This window comes from Aricia agestis, chromosome 21, assembly GCF_905147365.1.
Source record: "Aricia agestis chromosome 21, ilAriAges1.1, whole genome shotgun sequence".
In the NCBI taxonomy this organism is placed as follows: domain Eukaryota; kingdom Metazoa; phylum Arthropoda; class Insecta; order Lepidoptera; family Lycaenidae; genus Aricia; species Aricia agestis.
Window position 1 is genome coordinate 2,887,111 of NC_056426.1, and position 21,443 is coordinate 2,908,553.

The 21,443-nt window shown below is 37.6% G+C and overlaps 1 protein-coding gene across 2 annotated transcripts; it reads right to left on the bottom strand.

The window, feature by feature from the left end:
- Positions 1-323: 323 nt before the first annotated feature.
- LOC121737590 (zinc transporter ZIP13 homolog) lies at positions 324-19,562 on the bottom strand. Of its 2 annotated transcripts, none has more exons than XM_042129248.1 (9): positions 19,012-19,562; positions 11,252-11,365; positions 5,836-5,927; positions 5,392-5,542; positions 4,674-4,804; positions 3,891-4,011; positions 2,763-2,848; positions 2,041-2,110; positions 324-1,316 (listed from the first exon to the last, which is right to left on the bottom strand). In XM_042129248.1, exons 1-9 carry the CDS (start codon positions 19,190-19,192, stop codon positions 1,141-1,143), a joined length of 1,122 nt encoding a protein of 373 aa, XP_041985182.1. In that variant the 5' UTR covers positions 19,193-19,562; the 3' UTR covers positions 324-1,140. The 2 variants fall into 2 exon arrangements, with proteins under 2 accessions (XP_041985182.1, XP_041985183.1); XM_042129249.1 differs by having other exon boundaries at positions 4,674-4,801; positions 19,012-19,561.
- Between the last annotated feature and the right edge of the window lie 1,881 nt (positions 19,563-21,443).

A 21,443-nucleotide genomic window follows, 5' to 3' on the forward strand; every position in this document is an offset into this window, starting at 1 on the left:
GTTGCCAGACGTCCCGATTTTTTCATCAAAATTAAATGTCCCGCGCGGGACAGGCTCAGTCCCGCTTTTCGGGGAAAGCCCGAACTACGTGCAGCGTGCTGAGAAAGAAAGTAAGCGTATTGCGTAATGAAGATAAGAGTGTGGGAGGTAGAGGGGTGGATTGTCTTTGGCTATTTTAGCTACCTATTGTCACGTAAACGTTATTTTACGTTTTACGTTTAACAAATAAAAAGGTAAAAATTCAAAAAACTTTTGATTTTATACCTTTTTTATTTACTTTGACCCACTTTTGACTGAAGAATCCCGCTTTTTCACTCAAAAAGTTCGAAAGTCCCGACTTGGCACACAAAAAATCTGGCAACGCTGATACAAATCTCAAAGTACAATACACTTATAACTAAACTTAATTATTTAATACTTTTTTGTGTCCACAGGACGTTTATTTTTTAGCATAATAAGGCTAATATTGTTTTTATATTACAAATATTCGGTTATACCATACACATGGTATGGAAATTGATTTTTATGCAGTTTAAAATTGGTCTGCTAAATATCTGTCTACCCATAAAAATTGTGCATCTAGCCACGTTAATATTGACCGATAAAATGTGTGACTACCACTGCAACGACCAAAAGTGCCACTAGATATCGCTTTTCATGATCACACTTTCAAATTTGGAACTTAATTACTATAGTAACAAGAACTAAATTTGCTTGACCCGATTTTTTTTCACTACTACCCACAGTAATAAATTTAATGCGGCTTTAAATATGACGCAGGCTAATAGTGCCGCAGGTACTTTTAGAGTTACTACTATTGTTTTAAAGTCGAAATTTGCTTGACCCGGGTTTCTTTACAACTATCCTGAGATGCTGCGCGGAGGCCCTAGGGTCCTTCTCCCGGAGTAACGCGGGTAGTACCGTCACTAGAACTATGTGTAGTAACATGGGCACCACATTTGAAATTTGAACTTAGAGCGGCCATAACAGCGATACCAGTTACAACGCTGCGAGTTGCTGCGCGGACGCTCTATATATATCTTCTTCCATAGCAAATGGGAAAATACCATACTTGAAATTTGAACTTAATTACTACAGTAATACGGTCTAAATTGGCTTGCTCCGGATATTTTTTCACAACTACCCGCAATAATAATTAAGTGCGGCCATAACAGCGATACCAGCTAACAATGCTGCTAGATGCTGCGCGGAGGCCTTTGGGTCCTTCTCCCGGAGTAACGCCGGTAGCACCGTCACTAGAGCTATGTGTAGAAACCCGCCTGCCGTGAATGGCACGATCCAGGATGTTCGCGCCTCTGGAAATACCAATCAATCAATGTTTTTATAAAAAAAATCAAATATGTAATGTTTTTTTAAAGAGCCTAGGCTGTCCCACTGCTGGGCAAAGGCCTCCCCCGAAGTCTTCCAGTTCTCTCGATCCAACGCAGCTGTAGGCCAAACTGGCTCGTATTTGTCTAGGTCATCGCGCCATCATAATATACAAATGTTAAAATTTAAAAACAGTCTTCGGTTCAAAAATGTACAGTAGACAAACCCTAATATCTCAGCTCTGAGTGAGCTGATGATGATAGCTAATATGAACATTCTCGATCAGCTTACAAACAAAAACACTAGATCAAAAAACTAGATCAAAATCGGTCCACCCATTTCAATGCTACGATGCCACAGACAGACAGACAGACACGTCAAACGTAGGGATTATGAATCGGACAAAAACTGTAGTGTAATGTGGATGCGATTTACGCAGAATATATTTTAAGGTGATTAAAATTTTAAGAAAATGGAGGTCTCGATGGTCTTTTTCGAAATTTCTCTCTATTTCTTCTACAGCAGTCTTTCCCAAAGTGGTCGACAACGCCTCTTTGTGGGCGCTGAAGGTAAAAATGAGGGCGTAGTGTAGGGGCTTGGGGGTGATTTATTTCATCTGGATACATTTTAAATTGAAACAATGGGGCGCTAATACATAATTTGTTCTTGTTGGAAAATATAAAATATTGTTGTACAGAAAAAATATCATACCAATAGCATTTCTGGCTCCACTGAATATGACCGCCGTCATGGCGCCCACTAGACCGGCCGACGCCGTCGCCTGCATAATAAACTCCAAATCAAACTTTTTTATTTAGAACCAGCTGAATTATTTCGTCCATATTATTTTACGAGCTTTTGCCCGCGGCTTCGCTCGCGTTAAGAAGTATTATTATATACAAACTTTCATCCCCTTTTTGAACCCCTTGGGGTTGGAATTTATCAAAATCCTTTCTTAGCGGATGCCTACGTCATAACATCCGTCCAGTGGTTTAGGCTGTGCGTTGATAGATCACTATGTCAATCAGTCAGTCACCTTTGAGTTTTATATATACAGAAGATTGAAGTGACTAAATAAGAATGTCATCATGGCAACGTCCATCGCTGTCCCGTCACACAAACAATGGTCGCCGTCAGTCTCGAGTTGTAATAATTTACTATTATTTATTCAACAAATGCACTTATCAATAAAAAGTACCCAGTAACCGATTCTCAGACCCACTGAATATGCATATAAAATTTGGTTAAAATCAGTAAAGCCGTTTCGGAGGAGTACGGTAACTAACATTGTGACACGAGAATTTTATATATAAGATACATTTTTTACAAATATTTACAGAACGTCGTTACTAATGGTGCCTACCACCGCGGGCGTCATTAAGTTACGGAAAAAATGTAAGATTATTTATAAAATAAAATAAGTAATAACATACCAGCTGTGCTTTAGCGGCCTCCCACCGCGAGAAACCGCTCTTCAGTAAGATCGCGAAGTCGCCCACTTCGTGAGGGATTTCGTGGACTGAAATTAATAAACGAAAAAGGTTAATTAGTAATTACACTTAACCACCAAAAAGGAGAATAATATACAACAACAAATATTATTTCCCACGTGTTACAAATTACAATATTATAAATTCGAAATCTGTCTGTCTGTAACCTCTTTACGCCCAAACCGCTGAACCGTGAAGATACTTTGAGTTCCGGGAAAGAACATGGAGACTTTTTATCCCGGAAAAATTTACTGTTCCTGCTCGATAAACGAGTTATGGCGCAATGGAGTTGCAGGCGTCATCTATACTGAGTCAATGACCGCTACCGCGCCCGCAACTCCATTGCGCCAGGAACAGTATTTTTTTCTATGTACTTTTTTTGTATGAAATAAGGGAGCAAACGAGCAAACGGGTCACATGATGGAAAGCAACTTCCGTCGCCCATGGACATTCGCAGCATCAGAAGAGCTGCAGGTGCGTTGCCGGCCTTTTAAGAGGGAATCGGGTAATAGGGGAGGGTAGGGATGGGACGGGAAGGGAATAGGGGAGGGTAGGGAAGGGAAAAGAGTAGGGGATTGGGCCTCCGGTAAACTCACTCACTCGGCGAAACACAGCGCAAGCGCTGTTTCACGCCGGTTTTCTGTGAGAACGTGGTATTTTTCCGGTCGAGCCGGCCCATTAGTGCCGAAGCATGGCTCTCCCACGCATAAAATGTACGATGAAACATGGCGGATATTTCATCGAGTAAAGTATAGTACATTTTTTCGCAAACTTCTGTTCGAGGTACATCTAGAAAAAAAATATTTGGAGGTAAGTACACCACAAATTAATCAGTGTGTATACTCTCAGCTCCCACTCCTTCGATCGTCCTGAGATGTCATTTTTTTGGCACTTAGCACTACATAGAACTAAGTACGATTATAAACCGCTATTGACAAATGACAATGGACTAGGAACACCGAACATCTGACACTTCATTGTCAATTGCGGTTTAATATAGAAAATAACAAGTTTTTGACAGGGAGTCAATGACCGCTCCCGCCACGTTTCGCCGAGTATATTATACCTTACCTAGTATAGCGAACGTGGTGAGTACACCGACTCGGAAACCGACGAGGAAGGAGCCGCCGACCGCCAGCCCGTGGGTGAAGTTGTCAATGGAGTTCGCCATCAGGTTCAGGTACCCCGCCACCTGGAATACCAATATTTAATTAAGTATTATATTTAATATAATACAATAAGTTACTTATAAATTATTAACGTATGTACGACATAATATACAGAGTGTAACAAAACTAAGTGATAATACTTTAGGGTATGTGTTCCTTGTAGAGAGTTCACTGTGAAAGTAGCAGCGCTGAAAGACCAATTTTTTTTTTCGATTTGTATGGGCAAGCGTCGCAGTGTCACGACTCACGAGTTTCCCCATACAAAAGTGAAAAAAAAAATGCTCTTTCAGCGCTGCTACTTTTACAGTAAACTATACACGGGACTCATACACACCCTAAAGTATTATCACTTTGTTTTGTGACACCCTGTATACAATGAGCCCGTCAAAATGAACAACTTTTTCTATGAGAAGAATGCTGGGAACTCAAAAAAATCCGTCTTCATACCCATACAAATTGACGATTCGGGCATCCGTATGGGTATGAAGACGGATTTTTTTGTTTCCAGCATTCTTCTCATAGAAAAAGTTGTGCATTTTGACGGGCTCATTTGATGGTTTTGAGGATAACGGTGTTCACACTAACATCTTGTATATTATTAATAAAAGAAACATAATACTTTTTTAGATTCTTGAAGTAGAGTAATAACTTGTTTACTAGTTTTTCACTAGCGTTCCATACTCACATCCTTCTTAGCCGGTTTATCTTTACTAGCAGCCGTCGCCTTCTCCCGCGCCTCGCGCAGCAGACACCGGCCCATCCACCGCCCCGTGCCGCCGCAGCGCGCCTCCACCACCGCACAGCAACCTTCACCTGAAATAGAAAATAGGCATGATTACTATTATTTTTTTCTTATCGGTAATTGAAAGACACTTAAAAAATAGAAACATCGTTGAAAGAATGACTCTGATAGCTTAAAAATTCAACAAGATATGACAATTCAAATATCTCACAAAATAGACCTGCCCGAAACGCTCCATACAAAGTGCTACGAAAGTATGACGTCAGTCTTTCGTAGTTTGTACGCATCGGGAGACAACTTTGTTCGACAGGTATAATATTAAATATTGCGTTTATGAAAGTGGTTTCATAACAAAAGTTGCTTTTAATTGCATAAGTTATCAAATTGTATACAAATATTAAGAAATTTAATTGAAAAAAAATCGACTTGAATATCGAATTTTGAAGGCGCATAACAAAAAAAAATACCACGTCGGACCACGCGCAATATAGGGTTCCGTAGTACCGCTAGTTTTTTTTTTAAATTTTGTATGGTCAATGAATGTATATTTATAACGTGTTTTACACTACCAGCTAACAACATCATCTTAGTTACAGCTGCAGCAGTAGCTACTCTAGCACCTCTAACTGTATAACACACTCACTGCACTCACAACTCCCACCTTTAGTGTTGTTGTTGAACACGCAGCCGTCGTATGTGGGCGTGTTCCCCCCGCACGCCGCGCCGCCGCCGTCCCGCCCCGCGCGCAACAGTTTCTCTATCTCCTCTATCTCTATAGTCTGAACGCCGTTGGCTTTGGGCTCCTCTTCCTCCTGAAAAAAAAAGGAAAAAATTTATATTGTTGGTCTTCGCCACAAAATCACATTAAAAAAAAATTGACACCTGTCAAGTTTTAGTTCAATTTTGGCGCCGCAACCAAAGGTGCACGGAATTATAATGCGTTTCGAAATTCGAAAATTGAGAAACTTCAAGAAGTTTCAACATTCAAGTGGAGAAAGGTACAAGTGACAACAGCTCACGGTACTCAATAATTTATTTGCCTTTTGAATAGCAATTTATTTGGCTGTTAAAAAAATAAAATAAGAGAGACTTTTATATCACTAACCTCAGTCGTCGCGAAGAGTTTTTCTACTATTATGAAGACCAGCATTCCGAACAGGCACCACAGACCGCTTTTCATCGACACATGCTCGCCCTCTGAAATAAAAAAGTAAAAACTTCAGATGTTTTAAAAGTGGAAGTCGATAGCAATACAGCTCGACAAGGCTTTAAATGAACGTGGCGAGAAAAGGAACTAACGCTGACATCATACAAAAACGTCATTTTTGACAGTTCTCCTTTACCAGCAGCGCCCCGTCCACGTTCGTTTAAAGCCTTGGAGCACTTTAACCTTGGGCAATGTTTTCACGCTAGGGACAGCACCAGCATGGACAGTAAACAAAGTTTTGTTCGATGTTTGACAACGTTTCTGTCAATATTCTGATATTATGACGCGTGCATAGGGTTGCCAGGTCAGTAAACCGAAAAGCCGGACAACGCTTGGCCGGACATTTGTACAAAAAAATCCTGCTATCGAGTACTTAGAACCTGAACTCTTAGTGTAGAAATGCATTTGTAATTTTCTGTTTTATTAAAACAATTTAACATACAATTTTACATTTTCTAAAATTAGTAGATCATATAAAATTAATAATAATTATTGATTCAAAGCCCTACAAAGTCCGGACTCCCCTTAATTTTGGCCGGACAGGCCAGGTGTCCGGCTCAATCCGGACGCCTGGCAACCCTACGTGTGCAACATGACGGATTTCGGTAGAATTATTTACCGTATGTGCAAGTAGCGCCCTCTGCTCCGACCTTTGCCTAACATTCTCTATCAAATAGGTCTTTGTCCAAAGAACCCATATTACGCACATAAGAGAAAAAAGTAAAAAAAAAACCTTAAAATATTTAATATTTTAACTTAATATAATTATTGTAAAACAATAACAACAAACATAGATGTAAATATTATTGGCAATCAACTCATCATGTACAGTTTTGGTTTAATTATTATTATAGTAAGTATAAGTATGTACCTATTATGTATTGTGTAGTAAAAACAGACTCATTATCATGAATTAAATGGTGTTTGTATACATGGCAGACATAATAATATTATATTATTATGTCTACATACTATCTGCTTTGACTTCTTTTGATAAATAAAAAACAAACTGCACTATGTGCACGTGCTATCATTGTGGTTGAGTCAATAAAAATAAAATATATTATGTTAATGTAACTACACTGTATTTTATAGCAAGTTAGAAACATAAACCACTTTAAGCTATCTTTATTTCCTAACAAATAATATAAAATGTTACTAAGACTGGGTTGCACCAGAGGCGTGGGTAAAGTTATAGTTATCTTAAGGTAAATTTAACTTTAACTTTAACTTTACCCTTAACTTTGCCCGGAGAAATTGACAGATGACAGCTGATCCAACAAGGTTATACATGCGCGTGGGCGGGGGCGCTGCTGGTAAAGGAGAACTGTCAAAAATTGCGGTTTTTGTATGATGACAGCGTTAGTTCCTTTTTTCGCCACATGCATTTAAAACCTTGTCGAGCTCTATGGTTATAGTTAAATATGGCGTTTTGATGGCGTCCATTTTTAACTTTACCCAAAGAATTGACATTTTGCACTGTAGTCAAAGTTAAAGTTAAAGTTAGTTGGTACAACTGATAACTGAGTGAAACTCATGCAGACATATTTTATTGCTATCTCGTTTCTGCATTTCGCGATAGAAGCAGGATATCATATTTTGGTTTTCGGACGTTTTCTCTTATGGCGGCTCTCGACATAGGCGAACGCGTTGGCCAACGCATCTGCAGACGCGTTGGCCCAATGTGTAGAACGGGCGTTCGCGCGTTGGCCAACGTCTAAATACCTACGGCCAACGCGCGAACGCCCGTTCTATACATTGGGCCAACGCGTCTGCAGACGCGTTGGCCAACGTCTAAATACCTACGGCCAACGCGCGAACGCCCGTTCTATACATTGGGCCAACGCGTCTGCAGACGCGTTGGCCAACGCGTTCGCCTATGTCGAGAGCCGCCATTAGACGAAGCTCTTTGAGAAGTATGGCTCGAGCTGGCCCATTCGTGCCGCACTACTCTTGTGATTGATGATGATAAAAATGATAATGATTTTGAATGAAGACATTGATAAGACATGGCCGGAGTACTATTAAAATATTATATTCTGTGACATGGCATTATTTTGCACTTGATTCTGTTACGCTGGCACATTTATACTGATGCCTTAGCCACAATATCGACAAAATCGAAAAAAAAAAACAATAAGAAGCGCGCGAATTTTGTTTTCTAAAAGATCGGTATTCAAATTCCCGCGAATACGCTTCCTCGAATTCGAAATATAAAATTTGCAAGTCAACCGAGGTGTTGTGTTGCAAATGACGAATGTGCACAAACAATAATAAACTTTACATAGACGGATGTGAGTTTATTTTTCCTCGTCACAAATTTATCGCCGTTGAGGTTTCTAGTTCCAAGCAAGTATAATCACTCGATTTATGTGTTGTTAGTCATTGCAATAATTATTATATATTTATTGTTTACACAACAAATATGGCTACTAGACGTATCTTTAAGCCAAACATAACTCTAGTTTATCTCCTAAGTCACTATAACAAGCCTGGGTCAACAGGGCCCCCGTAAGGGATACTGGCGCCTGTGTGCAAAAAAAGGACTTTATCGCCCCTTAAGGCATTTTTAATCTTTTTTATGGTAGGTAGGTGAAATAATGCAGATAAAAATCGGCCAAGTGCGAGTCGGACTCGCGCAAGAAGAGTTCCATACCTTTAAAGTGCAAAAATAGACCAAAAAAAAATTTCCCCCTTGGTTTTGGCCCCCTTAACGATGGCGATTTGGCGCCCCTAGAGGGTGGCGCCCGTGTGCATTGCACACATTGCATTGCATTGCATTGGTAGCGGGGGCCATAGAACTAGTATTTTGATATCGTTGGCGGGGGCCCTGTGGGTCAACGGTAGGCTCAGGCCCGTATTTTTAGTCAGTACTTAAGGAGCGCCTCGGCCTCAAGGCGCGGTTCGCCTCTGTGATTGGTCCAAATTTTGACAGCCAACCAATCACAGAGCCTGAAACGTTCTTTGAGGTCGAGGCGCTTCTTAAGTATTGACCAAGAATACGGGTGAGCACAGTAGAAATGAGAAAGAATAGAAATTTAATTACATTTAAATAGCTTTATAAAACACGTTTTTGATATTTAATATATTTTTAAATACATTGACATCTTCCCCATCTCTACACAAACCACAGTTTTAAGGGACAAAATGGCTGATTTCCTTTATCAATCTGTCAGTTTGTCTTCTATAGAAAGAAACCCTTTCTTTGGCGGCCATACTGAGCGTACTAAGTAAAAAATATTGCTGAGATGTTAACCTTAAGTGAACATTTTGACATAATAATTAAATTAAAGTTAAATAATATTTATAATCTCTGAGTGGGGCCGTAATTTCGGAGTGTCGACCCATTCGTACTGAAGCATGTTTCCCTCATGTCTAAATACTCATAAATTGTTTTGTAGTAATGTATGTGTGACGGAGGATTGGACATCGCGTGATGGTTAATTGACGAAATGTTGACGATACGGCTCGAAGGACCAGCCTTTGTAGGCTACGGGAGGAGTTTCGGAATTGAAATGATTAGATGTACGAGTAAAGTCTACTTTATTGCATTGTAGTTTAAAATAAAGTTTTTTGTCTGTGGTACATTTACTCTTTGTCTATGTCTCTCTCTTATCCATGACAGGAATGGTGGCTGTGTATTAGTCTAACTGCCGCACTCAGAGTGGAACATTAATTACTTAAATGTAATAAATTCAAAATTTTGACATAAGCCCCATACATTATCTGTCAAACTCTTCATTTAATTGAAGTTAATCGTAATTAAATGTCTCTGAGTACGGCGATTAGTATCAATAAAATAAATACTTTAAATATCTTCTACTCGTTTAATTACATACTGTACGGTACATATTGCAACACGAAACCTCGTAGCCGTGGCCCGTGACAATAAACTTGAGCATACATTATGTGGGTATGTAGGTGAAACGTAATTGTTTGTAAATACGGGTGAATCAGGGCTACCATGAGTTTAAAGCTATAGTATTAACTATCGATACTCGATACCGTAAATATTTAGTATGACGCTGTAAAATTTGCCATATTAAAAATTTACGTAGTCGAAATCGAGTATCGATAAATACTATAGCCAAACTGCAACGTAATCCGGAGTTTTTAAAAAGCGATTCCAAATTATACTTTGCTTTGGAAGAGCCGCATCTTAAAAATAATGCACAGAATCAATTATTTTGTTCAATTTTCGGTCCTAAAATCAGGTTTAGACTTTAAAGTTCTTTTATCTTGACAGGAGTTCTGTCGGAGATAAGGAAAACCTAAATTTCGTTTGAAGTTTTCTTCTCTTTACTCATCAGCGTTTAAGTACTTTCACAGGACTTTTATGCAAATGAATGGCGAGTGACGAGTTGATGCCATGACCATGAACTGGCGAGATTTGGACCAGTCGATTTTTTGGTTTCCTCACCTTTCAAGAGCCTGAAAGATGGTCTAGAGCTAGACTCTAGTCTAGCGACTAGCATTGGCTCTTACTAGCTCTACCTCTAGTATAGGCTGGTCACCAACACACAAATATCAGTTTATCTACGTCTTCGTAGACCGGGCTATAGGCAAAATTTATCGATACGCCAAAATAAGTACCAAATAAATCGAAATAACAAAAACCGAACGGGGAAAACTGAACACAAATGAGATTCAAGTTTGTAGAGCGGAAGCAATATCCACGATTGACGGGTCAAGACGTGGTCTTTGTGACGTCACCAATCTTAACCTACCTTAAACTACCTACCGTACCCGACAAACGTCCTGCATGATATTTTTTAATCTGGCTGTTTTGTGAATCTTAAGTCTCAACCATATTCTGCGAATGCAAACAAAAAAAAATATTCATCCAGCCGTTTAGGAGTTCCGCGACGAACACTCGTACAGTAGATTTATAATACAAAATTTAACAATGACTTATGTCGATCCTATAAGTACCTATAAGTTGTTTGTAACAGTCAGTTTCGATAAGTCGTCGTTTAAATGTCGCTTAACGTTTGTGAATGCTATGTTGCTGTTTGGTAGAATCTAGACTTGATGGAAGATGTTTTTTTTTTATAAAATAAGGGGGGCAAACGAGCAAACGGGTCACCTGGTGATAAGCAACTACCATCGCCCATGGAAACTCGCAATATCAGAAGAGCTGCAGCTGCTGCTGCGTTGCCGGCCGAGCCATGTATTGATGTCAGATTAAAAGCACTAACTACTGACTATAAATAAGGGGGATTTTCTACATTTTTAATTCTGTTTACAATGCCCAAAAACGGTAGAAACGATCGTTTAGGTTGGTAATAAGATATTTTAGAACACAAAGACCCACCTTTCGTATTAGCCACGTCATTCTGCCAGGCCTCCGGCAGCAGATGCAGGAACACGTCCCCCAGCAGACCGCCCACCGCGAAGCTGAGCAGAACCCGTAGAGTGGCTGCACCAGCTGAAAATACACACAATTTTTGTTGACTTTGAGTATAACCACACATAACAGTATAAATTATCATGATCGAGCAGCGAGCTCCATAAACTTTTTGTATGATTTGTACTTAAGTATAAATAACTACAAAATTTTCAAACTAGGCTGTGCGATTTTTGTCTGTAGTCGAAGCCAACTAATCGACTACCACCACAGCCTAAATTCCTCGAAGCCTTGGCTCCTTGGCTGGGCTTAAAATTTGTAAGTCTATTCGATATTGGATTTAAACTGAACAGCGGGGCTAAAATGGTCGCTTTGAAGAATCATGATGTGAATCATAATATGATTAATTTCTCTAAAATCGCAAAATGCAACTCTGCTTGCAAATCATTTCTGTATTTTTGTACTGATTTGACATTTGTCAGTTTGACAGTTTTGACAATTCATTTGCTGAATTGATTGAGAAGAATTGCTAAAAGTGACCATTTTAGCCCCGCTGTTAACGCTTGCGGCGAACTTTGAACCGATTTAGATGTATTGGTATTTGGGTACCATCATACCCTTAGCGTCTTGCAGGGCATAGTTTTTGATGCCGTAAAATGAGAAAGAGCAGTTCTCAAGCAATAAAAGTTTCTGTTACAAAGACGGCAAGTTCTAAGTCTTATTCCCATAGTGCCCTGTATCCTCCAGTTAAGTAACTGGAGGATACATACTAAGGGTTGGACTGGAGCACAGAATAGATAGTACAAGTGTACTATCTATTCTGTGCTCCAGTCCAACCCTAGTTATAATTATAACCACCAAGTTAAGGGGTTGCGTTCTTGCCCTAAGTACTGATAACCTAAACCTTCCTTTCATGGATTCTTCACACTTCATCAAATATGCGACATTGTTATCAGTTATCACGTAACGATTATCGTGTACGAACAGATTAAAGCAATAGATGTTATCAAAATCACTGCTTGTATCTATTAGGCTATTAAAGATTACTTGTAAGTGGGTAGATTAAATAAATTATCGATTTGAAAATTTAGATTTGAAACACATACATTCTTATAAGTCTGTCTGGGTGTATGTCTGTCTGTGGCATCGTAGCACCGAAATGGCCATAGGAAGATCATATTGTATGGGTTTCGACGATAGAATCGACAAGTGACAGATCGACAATATGATAAGTGTCAGTTTGTCCCTAAAAATTCGTATTTTTACTTTGGCCTATGGTGTTAATCTTGTGCTAAACAAGATATCAGCGGGGCTAAAATGGTCGTTTGGAGAATGGAGAATCATAATTATTATTATTATTGGCCCACTGTGTCCCACTGCTGGGCAAAGGCCTCCCCTCTTTTCTACCACAATTCGCGATCTTGTGCTGTTACTGGCCACTCTTTGTCGAATTAATCATAAAATGATTCTTTTAAAATAGCAATATGCAAGTCTGCTTGGAATTCATGTCTAGTAATTCGTACTAATTTGACATTCGTCAGTTTGACAGTTTTGACAATTCATTTGCAGAATTGTTAGCCCCGCAGATGCTAAATTAAAAACTTGACGTTGAACAACAAAAAAAATCTATTTGGCGGAAATAACTTTATTTATTTATTTTATACAAAAACCACATTTAAAACAATTTCTTATTCGTCTTTCTGACCGCGATATCTTATCATCTGTCAGTCTATACGTGACCGCTGATAGCGCGTGCCCGATAATGAACTCTTTGACATTAGCATAAGGTCGAGTTTCAGATCATTCACCCAGCGCTCTTATTCCTTATCTGCGGAGATGAATTTGGTTTTGATGAAACCAAGATGACCTTTGATTTCTTTATCTGAAGATTATAGGTAGACATTTTGGAGACGATTCTGCTATTAAAATCGAATATTAATACAGCTTTGATCCAGTCGGGATGCCAGTAATCTCATATACGCTAAACCAGTGGTTCTCAAGCTTTTTTGGTGCCGGAACCCTTTTAAGGCTCGTGACATTTTTGACGCACCTCCAAAAAAGAATGTTTTGTCTTTGAATTAATTAAATACATGATTGGCTAAAGAGGGCAACTAACATTTTACAATGTTAATTGTGATCTAACGGCTGGGTTTGACGTAACGCGACCAAACTACATAGGTCCCCCATCTGCCCAGGAATCAACACCCCTGATAGTACATCTCTCGCGGAGCCCCTACAAGGACTTTGCGGAGCCTCAGGGCTCCGCGGAGCACACTTTGAGAATGACTGCGCTAATAAATCGTCAAAATATAATATATTAGGAATGTACGTTTTTATCAGGGCGAGCGACGCGAGCCCTGGTAAATCCCACAACCTCATTTTGTGGTACACTTTACGGAAAAACTATCACGCTATTCATTTGTGCTTTAACATAGTAATTTTTATTTATATATAGAATGTAAAAGGTAGATGTATTATCATGAGTGATCAAAACAAACAAATCTTTATTTCGCTTAAAGAAACTTACACGCTAATCTTACACAAACTCTGATCTCCACACTAGGATTCCCCGTGTCGTGGAGAATAGGAGATCAGTCACTAGTCAGTCAAAGTGTGACGACGCCAGCCCTGACAAAGCTCGGCTTTTTGTTAGTGAGTATCAGTTTGTGGTTTTTACAGAAACTGCATCTAAATCAGATCGAAGCTGTATTAATATTAGTTTATTTAGAATGTTATCAATTTGAGATCGTTTTCTCTGACGGATTACAATACCACTTGTGAATTATCTTATCGGTCATAATGGATCGGATCACGTATTTCAAAATATCTCGCACTCCATGCCCTTCAGACGGTAAGTTGTTGTCAAGAGCTACGAAGTGGAAAAAAGAATTTTGAAAATCGGACCATAACCCGCTGAGTAATCGTTGGAACTAAAAAAAATTGCCGAAAATAGAACCTCCTCGTTTTTGGAAGTCGGTTGAAAAGGGGTAACTGCCACACTCAGAGACGGGTATTAATTACTTACATTTATTATAACCGTAATTAAAATGATACAGTTTATGGGGCTTACTGTAGTCTGTAGTGTATGGGACAAAAGTTTAATTTTTAATTAAGGGGGCGACTAACCCTATTTTATAATTCATTTTTATACTTGAAAATAAGCCCCGAAGTCTTTCATTTTCTAAAATTAGATACTACATTATATTTCCGAGAATTCGATCTGAGCAAAAACACGATATCTTAAAATTTTCTCGATAGAAAAAAATCACAAAGATGCGTATAATTTTCACGAATTTTTCATTTAAGTATTGCCATAACCGTGCATTGAACTAAGTTCATATTTTAACACATTGTATAAAACTCTATCATTAAGAGATCGACCTAGCGGATTTTTAAAATGTTGACATATTTATCGAGTTATTGAGAAAAAACTAATTTGGCGATGAATCCGCGTCGTCCTCTTTCACCTGGTATATAAAAAACGGGCGTGAGTGTGAAGAGAGAAGGACGATGATTTTTTGGGTTAGTCGCCCTCTTAATGCCAATTCCCACAGGGTTCGAAATTCAAATCTTTAAAAAGAATAAAACCTCCAAGAATGCTGGGCAGCTGCTTTTTTATTTCTAAGAGGCATCCGGCGCGGTGTTTCGACCTTTTTTGGTTTTCCGACTAACGTTACGTAGAATTCTATCGCGTTCTTATCGAATACCGTACTTGAAGTTGTCGTAACTGATTTTAAATTAAAAATAAGTAGCTACAGCGCCATACGTTTACCTGCATTTTTGCATGGATTTAAATGACATTTATAATCGCGTGTTTAACATCGCTCTTATTCCTGCACTTAAGATAATCCATATTATGCTGCACACACCGACCACACAACCACGCTGCACATAATATTATAAATGCGAAAGTGTGTCTGTCTGTCTGACGCCCTCAACATTTATCGCGGGGAAAACGTACATTTTTCAGGAACAAAAAGTAGCCTAAGGCCCAGCGTTGCCAGATTTTTTTTTGCCAAGTCGGGACTTTGGAAGTTTTGGATGAAAAAGCGACATTCTTCAGTCAAAAAAAGGTAAAAAAAGGTATAAAATCGAAAGTTTTTTTAATTGTTATCTTTTTATTTGCGTTAAAAAGGCATGAATTACGTTTACGTGACAATAGATAGCAAAAGTAGCCAAAGACAATCCAGCCCTCTAACTCCCACAGTCTTGTCTTCATTACGCACCTTTCTCAGCACGCTGCACGTAGTTCGGGCTTTACCCGAAAAGCGGGACTGAGCTTGTCCCGCGCGGGACATTTAATTTTGATGGAAAAATCGGGACGTCTGGCAACGCTGCTAAGGCGTAAGCCCTTTCCCGGGACTCAAAGTATCTCCATACCAAAATTCAGCAAAATCGGTTCAGCAGTTTGGGCGTGAAGAGGTATCAGACAGATAGACAGACAAGCTTTCGCATCTATAATATTACTTAGTATCGATTTATCTCAGCAACAAATTGACACTAACGAAATTCGTGATTGCACAATCTATTTCCCAAGCAAATCAGTTTAAAGATTGTGTTAGGATATTGCGTTAGCCACTTCGGTTTTTTCAGTCTCGACTAGTTATCTAATGTTCAGAGGACCGTAAAGTCTGCTAAGCACTCAAAATAATAATTAGCATGAATGTCAGAGATATTACAATAAACAGCAGTGGTTCTCAAACTCTCGCCACCAAGGTGAAACCCTTTTAAGAAGTGATGTTTTTTAAAGGATCGCCCAAAAAATGTCTTTAATTATTTCCATGCTGGTTTGATAACATTTATATCAAAACAATTTATGTATTAGTTGCGGAGCCCCCACAAGGCTCTTGCAAAGCCCCATTAATAGTGTTTTTTATTTTCATACTATGTTTGAAGATGAACAACATTCATACAATTTAATAAAACACTATTATTAAATTGTATAAATGTTGTACAATTGTGAAACATTTATTAAATAAATAAATTTAAGTGGAATAAGTGCATGAAAAGTTTTAAATATATTATTACTGTGAATAATGGATTGTGCAGACTACAAACTATTCTCTTAAGGAATTTCCATATCAAAATTGGTACATTTTATAAAATTTTCTTATTTTTTTATGAAATAAGGGGGCAAACAAGCAAACGGGTCACGTGATGGAAAGCAACTTCCGTCGCCCATGGACACTCGCAGCGTTGTAGAAGAGCTGCAGGTGTGTGCCGGCCTTTTATGAGGGGAGGGTAGGGAAGGGAATAGGGTAGGAGCCCCATCCTCCGGTAAACTCACTCACTCGGCGAAACACGGAGCCGGCCTATTCGTACCGAAGCATGGCTCTCCCACGTATAAATCAATTGTGTTAGTAACGCTAAACTCGAAAACGCTGAACGGATTGGGCAAATTTTTACAGGCATTAACATTTGTTAAGATTTTTTACTTTTTTTTTTTTATGAAATAAGGGGGCAAACGAGCAAACGGGTCACCTGATGGAAAGCAACTTCCGTCGCCCATGGACACTCGCAGCATCAGAGGAGCTGCAAGTGCGTTGCCGGCCTTTTAAGAGGGAATAGGGTAATAGGGGAGGGTAGGGAAGGGAATAGAGTAGGGGTTAGGGGATTGGGCCTCCGGTAAACTCACTCACTCGGCGAAACACAGCGCAAGCGCTGTTTCACGCCGGTTTTCTGTGAGAACGTGGTATTTATCAGGTCGAGCCGGCCCATTCGTGCCGAAGCATGGCTCTCCCACGTATAAATTTCTGCTATTATAAGCTAAGTTCCTAGTTTCAATGTCAATATTATCATACATTTCTGTGTAAACATACGCAAAGGAAGTTTTCATTTGACATCCTTCTTTTGTAAAATTTTACTTCCCTGTTAAATAATAGTAAAATAAATAAAATAATAAAATAAAAATTGTTTTATTTCTGAATAAATTTGAATCAAATATTTTCAGAATGTTGAACTACATGTTGCCTACCACCGGTTCGGGAACTAACCCGGCGAGAAGAACCGGCGTAAGAAACTCGCACGGGGCCACTTTTTAGTAAAAAAGTGGAAAATTTGTCTTTTAAAAAAATTAAATTTACAATGTAAATAACTTAATCTATACAATATGAATACACAATTTAAAACTAACGGCAAGTAAACTAACGGCCGTTCCCAATATTTGATTTATCTCTGGTTTTGCCCTACTAGAGGTAGGAATAGCTCACATTAGACATAATATTTTATGTCAATTGTGAGCTATTCCTATATCTAGTAGGGCAAAACCAGAGATAGATCAAATATTGGGAATGGCCGTTAGACATTAGAGACATATATTTTATGTCAATTCAATGTTAGCTGCGATTGGTTGTATGTCAAACCAGAGATAGATTGAATATTGGGAACGGCCATAAGAATGTTTAGATTAAAAATGTAAACATAATATTATATTAAAAATGTATGGTGTCATGGTGTGTGGTATTTGTTGACTGTACCATAACATGTATTATATATTCCACTAGACAGATTTAGTAGGGTATGGACTATGGAGACACTTATTCCCATAGGATTTATTACAAAGATAGTTTTGATTACACAAAAATATTATAGGTGACATTGTATTTTAAATATCAATAATATTATAAAATTTAATTCATTAGAATAAATAGTAATATTACTTTTAAACTTAATAGCTAGGTAGTCAACTGCATTTTATAACTGGCCAGAATGTTTATTTGCTTTATATATATTTCATTGCTAGCGACCTACCCCTCGTCGCAAGGGTATAAAATATAAAGCCACTGAAAAAAGGATTAAAATTGATAGCCTATGAGCCTTCACATGGTCTACTTCTTATCTGTGCCAAATAACATAAAAATTGCTCCAGTAGTTCACAAGATAAGCCCTTTCAAATAATTTCCCCGTTTTCCCCACATTCTCCTATTAGTCTTAGTGTGATAAAATATAGCCTATAGCCTTCATCAATAACTGGGCTATCTAACACTGAAATAATTTTTCAAATCGGACCAGTAGTTCCTGAGATTAGCGCGTTCAAGTTAGCCCTTTAAAATAATTTTCCCCGTTTTTTCCACATTTTCCTCGATTTCTTCTCTTCTATTAGTCTTAGCGTGATAAAATATAGCCTATAGTCTTCCTCGATAAATTGGCTATCTAACACTGAAAGAATCATCAAAATCCGTTGGGTAGTTTTAAAAATTAAAGGGAACAAAGGGACATAAGGGAAAAAAGCGACTTTGTTTTATAATATGTAATAAGTATAGATAATATTGTAAACAAGTATATAATTTTATTCACATTTTATTCCCAATTACTTATAAAGGCCTTTGCCAAAATGTAAGACATTATCGTCACTTGCAGAGTTACAGAGAAGATCTTATTAGAAAAAAATATAGAAAAATCTTATTTTTTTAAGTTTAATTTTCTGTTTTGCCTCAATAATCAATACTATATTATTGAGGTCATAAGCAATACTATATAATTTACGACATGGACACAATACCATGACAAAATTTAAAACCTAAACCTATTTTAGTTTCAGTTTATGAAATTAATATTCTATTAAATAATATTAATTAAGTAGCTAAGATTGAAATGTTGAGTACCTACCTACTTAGTTTATTGGTAGACCATACATTAAGTTTTAGAACAAAGAATCTCAGATCATGTTTCTTGTCGCAAAAAAATATCACACGCGCAACTTATTTAAAAATAGAACAGCAACTTACCCCCATCTTGAAAAGATGCAGTTTCATCTATGGGTATAATCAGCAGAGGTAGGATTCCACTTAGCCCCACAAGAATAGAAGCTAGGGCAGAAAACAGCCAGGGATGTTCATCTAATTCTTCGATTAAACTGTAGAAATATTCCGGGAAGTATCCCGTACTAAAGTCCAACGCTGAACTCATTGTCCCGCTGTTTAACCAACACTGCAACTCAAACTGATAAATTCTTGTCCATGTTTTACTAGAGACGACTATCTAACACTGAGATTGAACGTCCGCACTTATCACGTGTCCTCAGATTACGAACACAATGTATTTATTTACCGCGCAAAAGAGCACCTGTTTATTGGTAAAAAAATAATTTTAAGTTTATTTTCTGTAATAACACCGCACTGACATTGTGCATGTATTAGTTATAGTTTATTCAGACTGTAATTTTTCTGTGAGCAATTTATTGTTGATAATTATGAAATGTAGAAGAAAATCGTGAAAATTATTATTTTTGAATTCTGATTGTTCCATACATTGAGTGAAAACACAGACTACTGGATACGTGAAAATTACAGAATGAGCATTTGGTTGTTTTTTTTCTTTTTTTTTTTAATTTATTGGGAGCTGGAAACGAGTCCTTTGCTCCAAAAAAAATACAATAATAATACAAAATACAACAGATTAAAATTAAAAATAAGGAATGTCTTTCTTCTCTGTTGGTTCTCACCACAGGCTCTCACCAATGTTCACACTAAGCACTATTTACAAAAAAAAAAAACAAAACACTACGGTACCTATTTACAATTATTTTTAAACTTTTTCCATCGTTGAGCATATATAACGGTATAAACATTTGAAGAAATTGTAATTAGACAGTAAATCTTCTGGGCGGCGGGGTACACTTATATCTTCATCTTTACAAATTTTATCTATTTCAGAGCAGAGTAAAATTCTGTCCAGACCTAGTGCTTTGCAATCAAAGATTATATGTTTGAGGTCAGCATCATTTTCTAAGCATTTGGGGCATTTTGCATCATCTAAAATTCTTAATTTATGGAGGTGGGAGGGGACCAAGCAATGTCCAAATCTCATCCTTGTTATTACTGATGTGAATTTTCTTGATTCAAACTGTACAGTGTAATACCATGGGATTGAAAAATCTTTCTTTGTGTCACTGTACCATTTACCCTTATTAACCTTTACTATATTCCAGATTCTTTTCCATAGCTCAAACATTTCATCTTTGACAGTCAAAAAGAGGTCTGTAAATGGCACTTTTATGATGTCCTTATGATCCTCATCTGGTGGTCCTCTAGAGGCTGTATCCGCCCTCTCATTTCCAGCAATTCCTCTGTGGGAGGGAACCCATAGAAATTCAATATTAATGTTATTACTGACTAATTCATGTAGAATGTTTTTGATCTTAAAAATTAAATAATTACTTTTGAAACTTAAATTACTATTATCTAGAGCTACTAACACACTTTTACTATCTGATATTATAAGAAAATTATTTACATATGACAAAGTTTTTATATATTGTAATGCCATATAAACAGCATAACATTCGGCTGTGTAGATAGAACACATATTACTGATTATAAAACATTTGGTAACATCCAAAAATTCATCATAATAAGCCGATTTAACCTCATCTATAGTTTTCGACCCATCTGTATAGATTTTGTAAAAGTCTGTTTTCTTTTCTATAAAACTGAGAAAGTCGGTCTTACCATAGATGTCTCCAGTTGTTACCAAATATTTTTTCTCTAGAGAACCTTCAAAGTTGTCATAAATTGGCCATAGATCACTAGAATAAATGTCATTTGTCATATTTAAAACCAACTGTAACAAAGTCGGCATCTGTGGCAAAATCCTTGTAGAAATAATTTGTGATGTTATTACAGAAGAATCTAATAAACTAGTTATTTCCTCAGATACTTTAAGTTTTCTTACAGGAAGTGAGGACTTAATTGCAATCATCTTAACAAAGTATTTCTTAGCTAACATGAGTCGTCTCAAGAATAAAGGAGGAATATAAGTTTCAACTTCCATTGAGTTTATAGGGGTGGATTTCATCGCACCAGTTATAATGCGCAGTGCTTGATTTTGAATGATATCTAACTTTTTTAGAAGACTAGCGCTAGCATTAATATAATATGCTAAGCAACTATAGTCAAAGTGGCTCCTAACTAAACTTTTATACAACATTGAGAGAATTTTTGGATCAGCACCCCAAAAAACTCCTGCTAAACATCTCAATATATTGAGTCGCTTGTAAGCTTTATTACATATATAATCTATATGTACATTAAATTTAAGTTTGTTATCTAAAACTATACCTAGAAATTTATGTTCATTTACTAGTGAGATGATTTCATTATTACATTTAACTTGAACATTACATTGACTTTTACCAAAAGTCATAACTGAGCTTTTTGAA

Bases quoted from the DNA above. Each gene is read 5' to 3' on its own strand.
- LOC121737590 (XM_042129248.1), bottom strand. From the start codon at position 19,192: ATGAGTTCAGCGTTGGACTTTAGTACGGGATACTTCCCGGAATATTTC. The intron at 4,012-4,673 runs GTGAGTATGGAA...TTGGTATTCCAG, and splicing joins ATAAACCGGCTAAGAAGGAT to GTGGCGGGGTACCTGAACCT. The intron at 1,317-2,040 runs GTATGATATTTT...TGGTATTTCCAG, and splicing joins TGGAGCCAGAAATGCTATTG to AGGCGCGAACATCCTGGATC.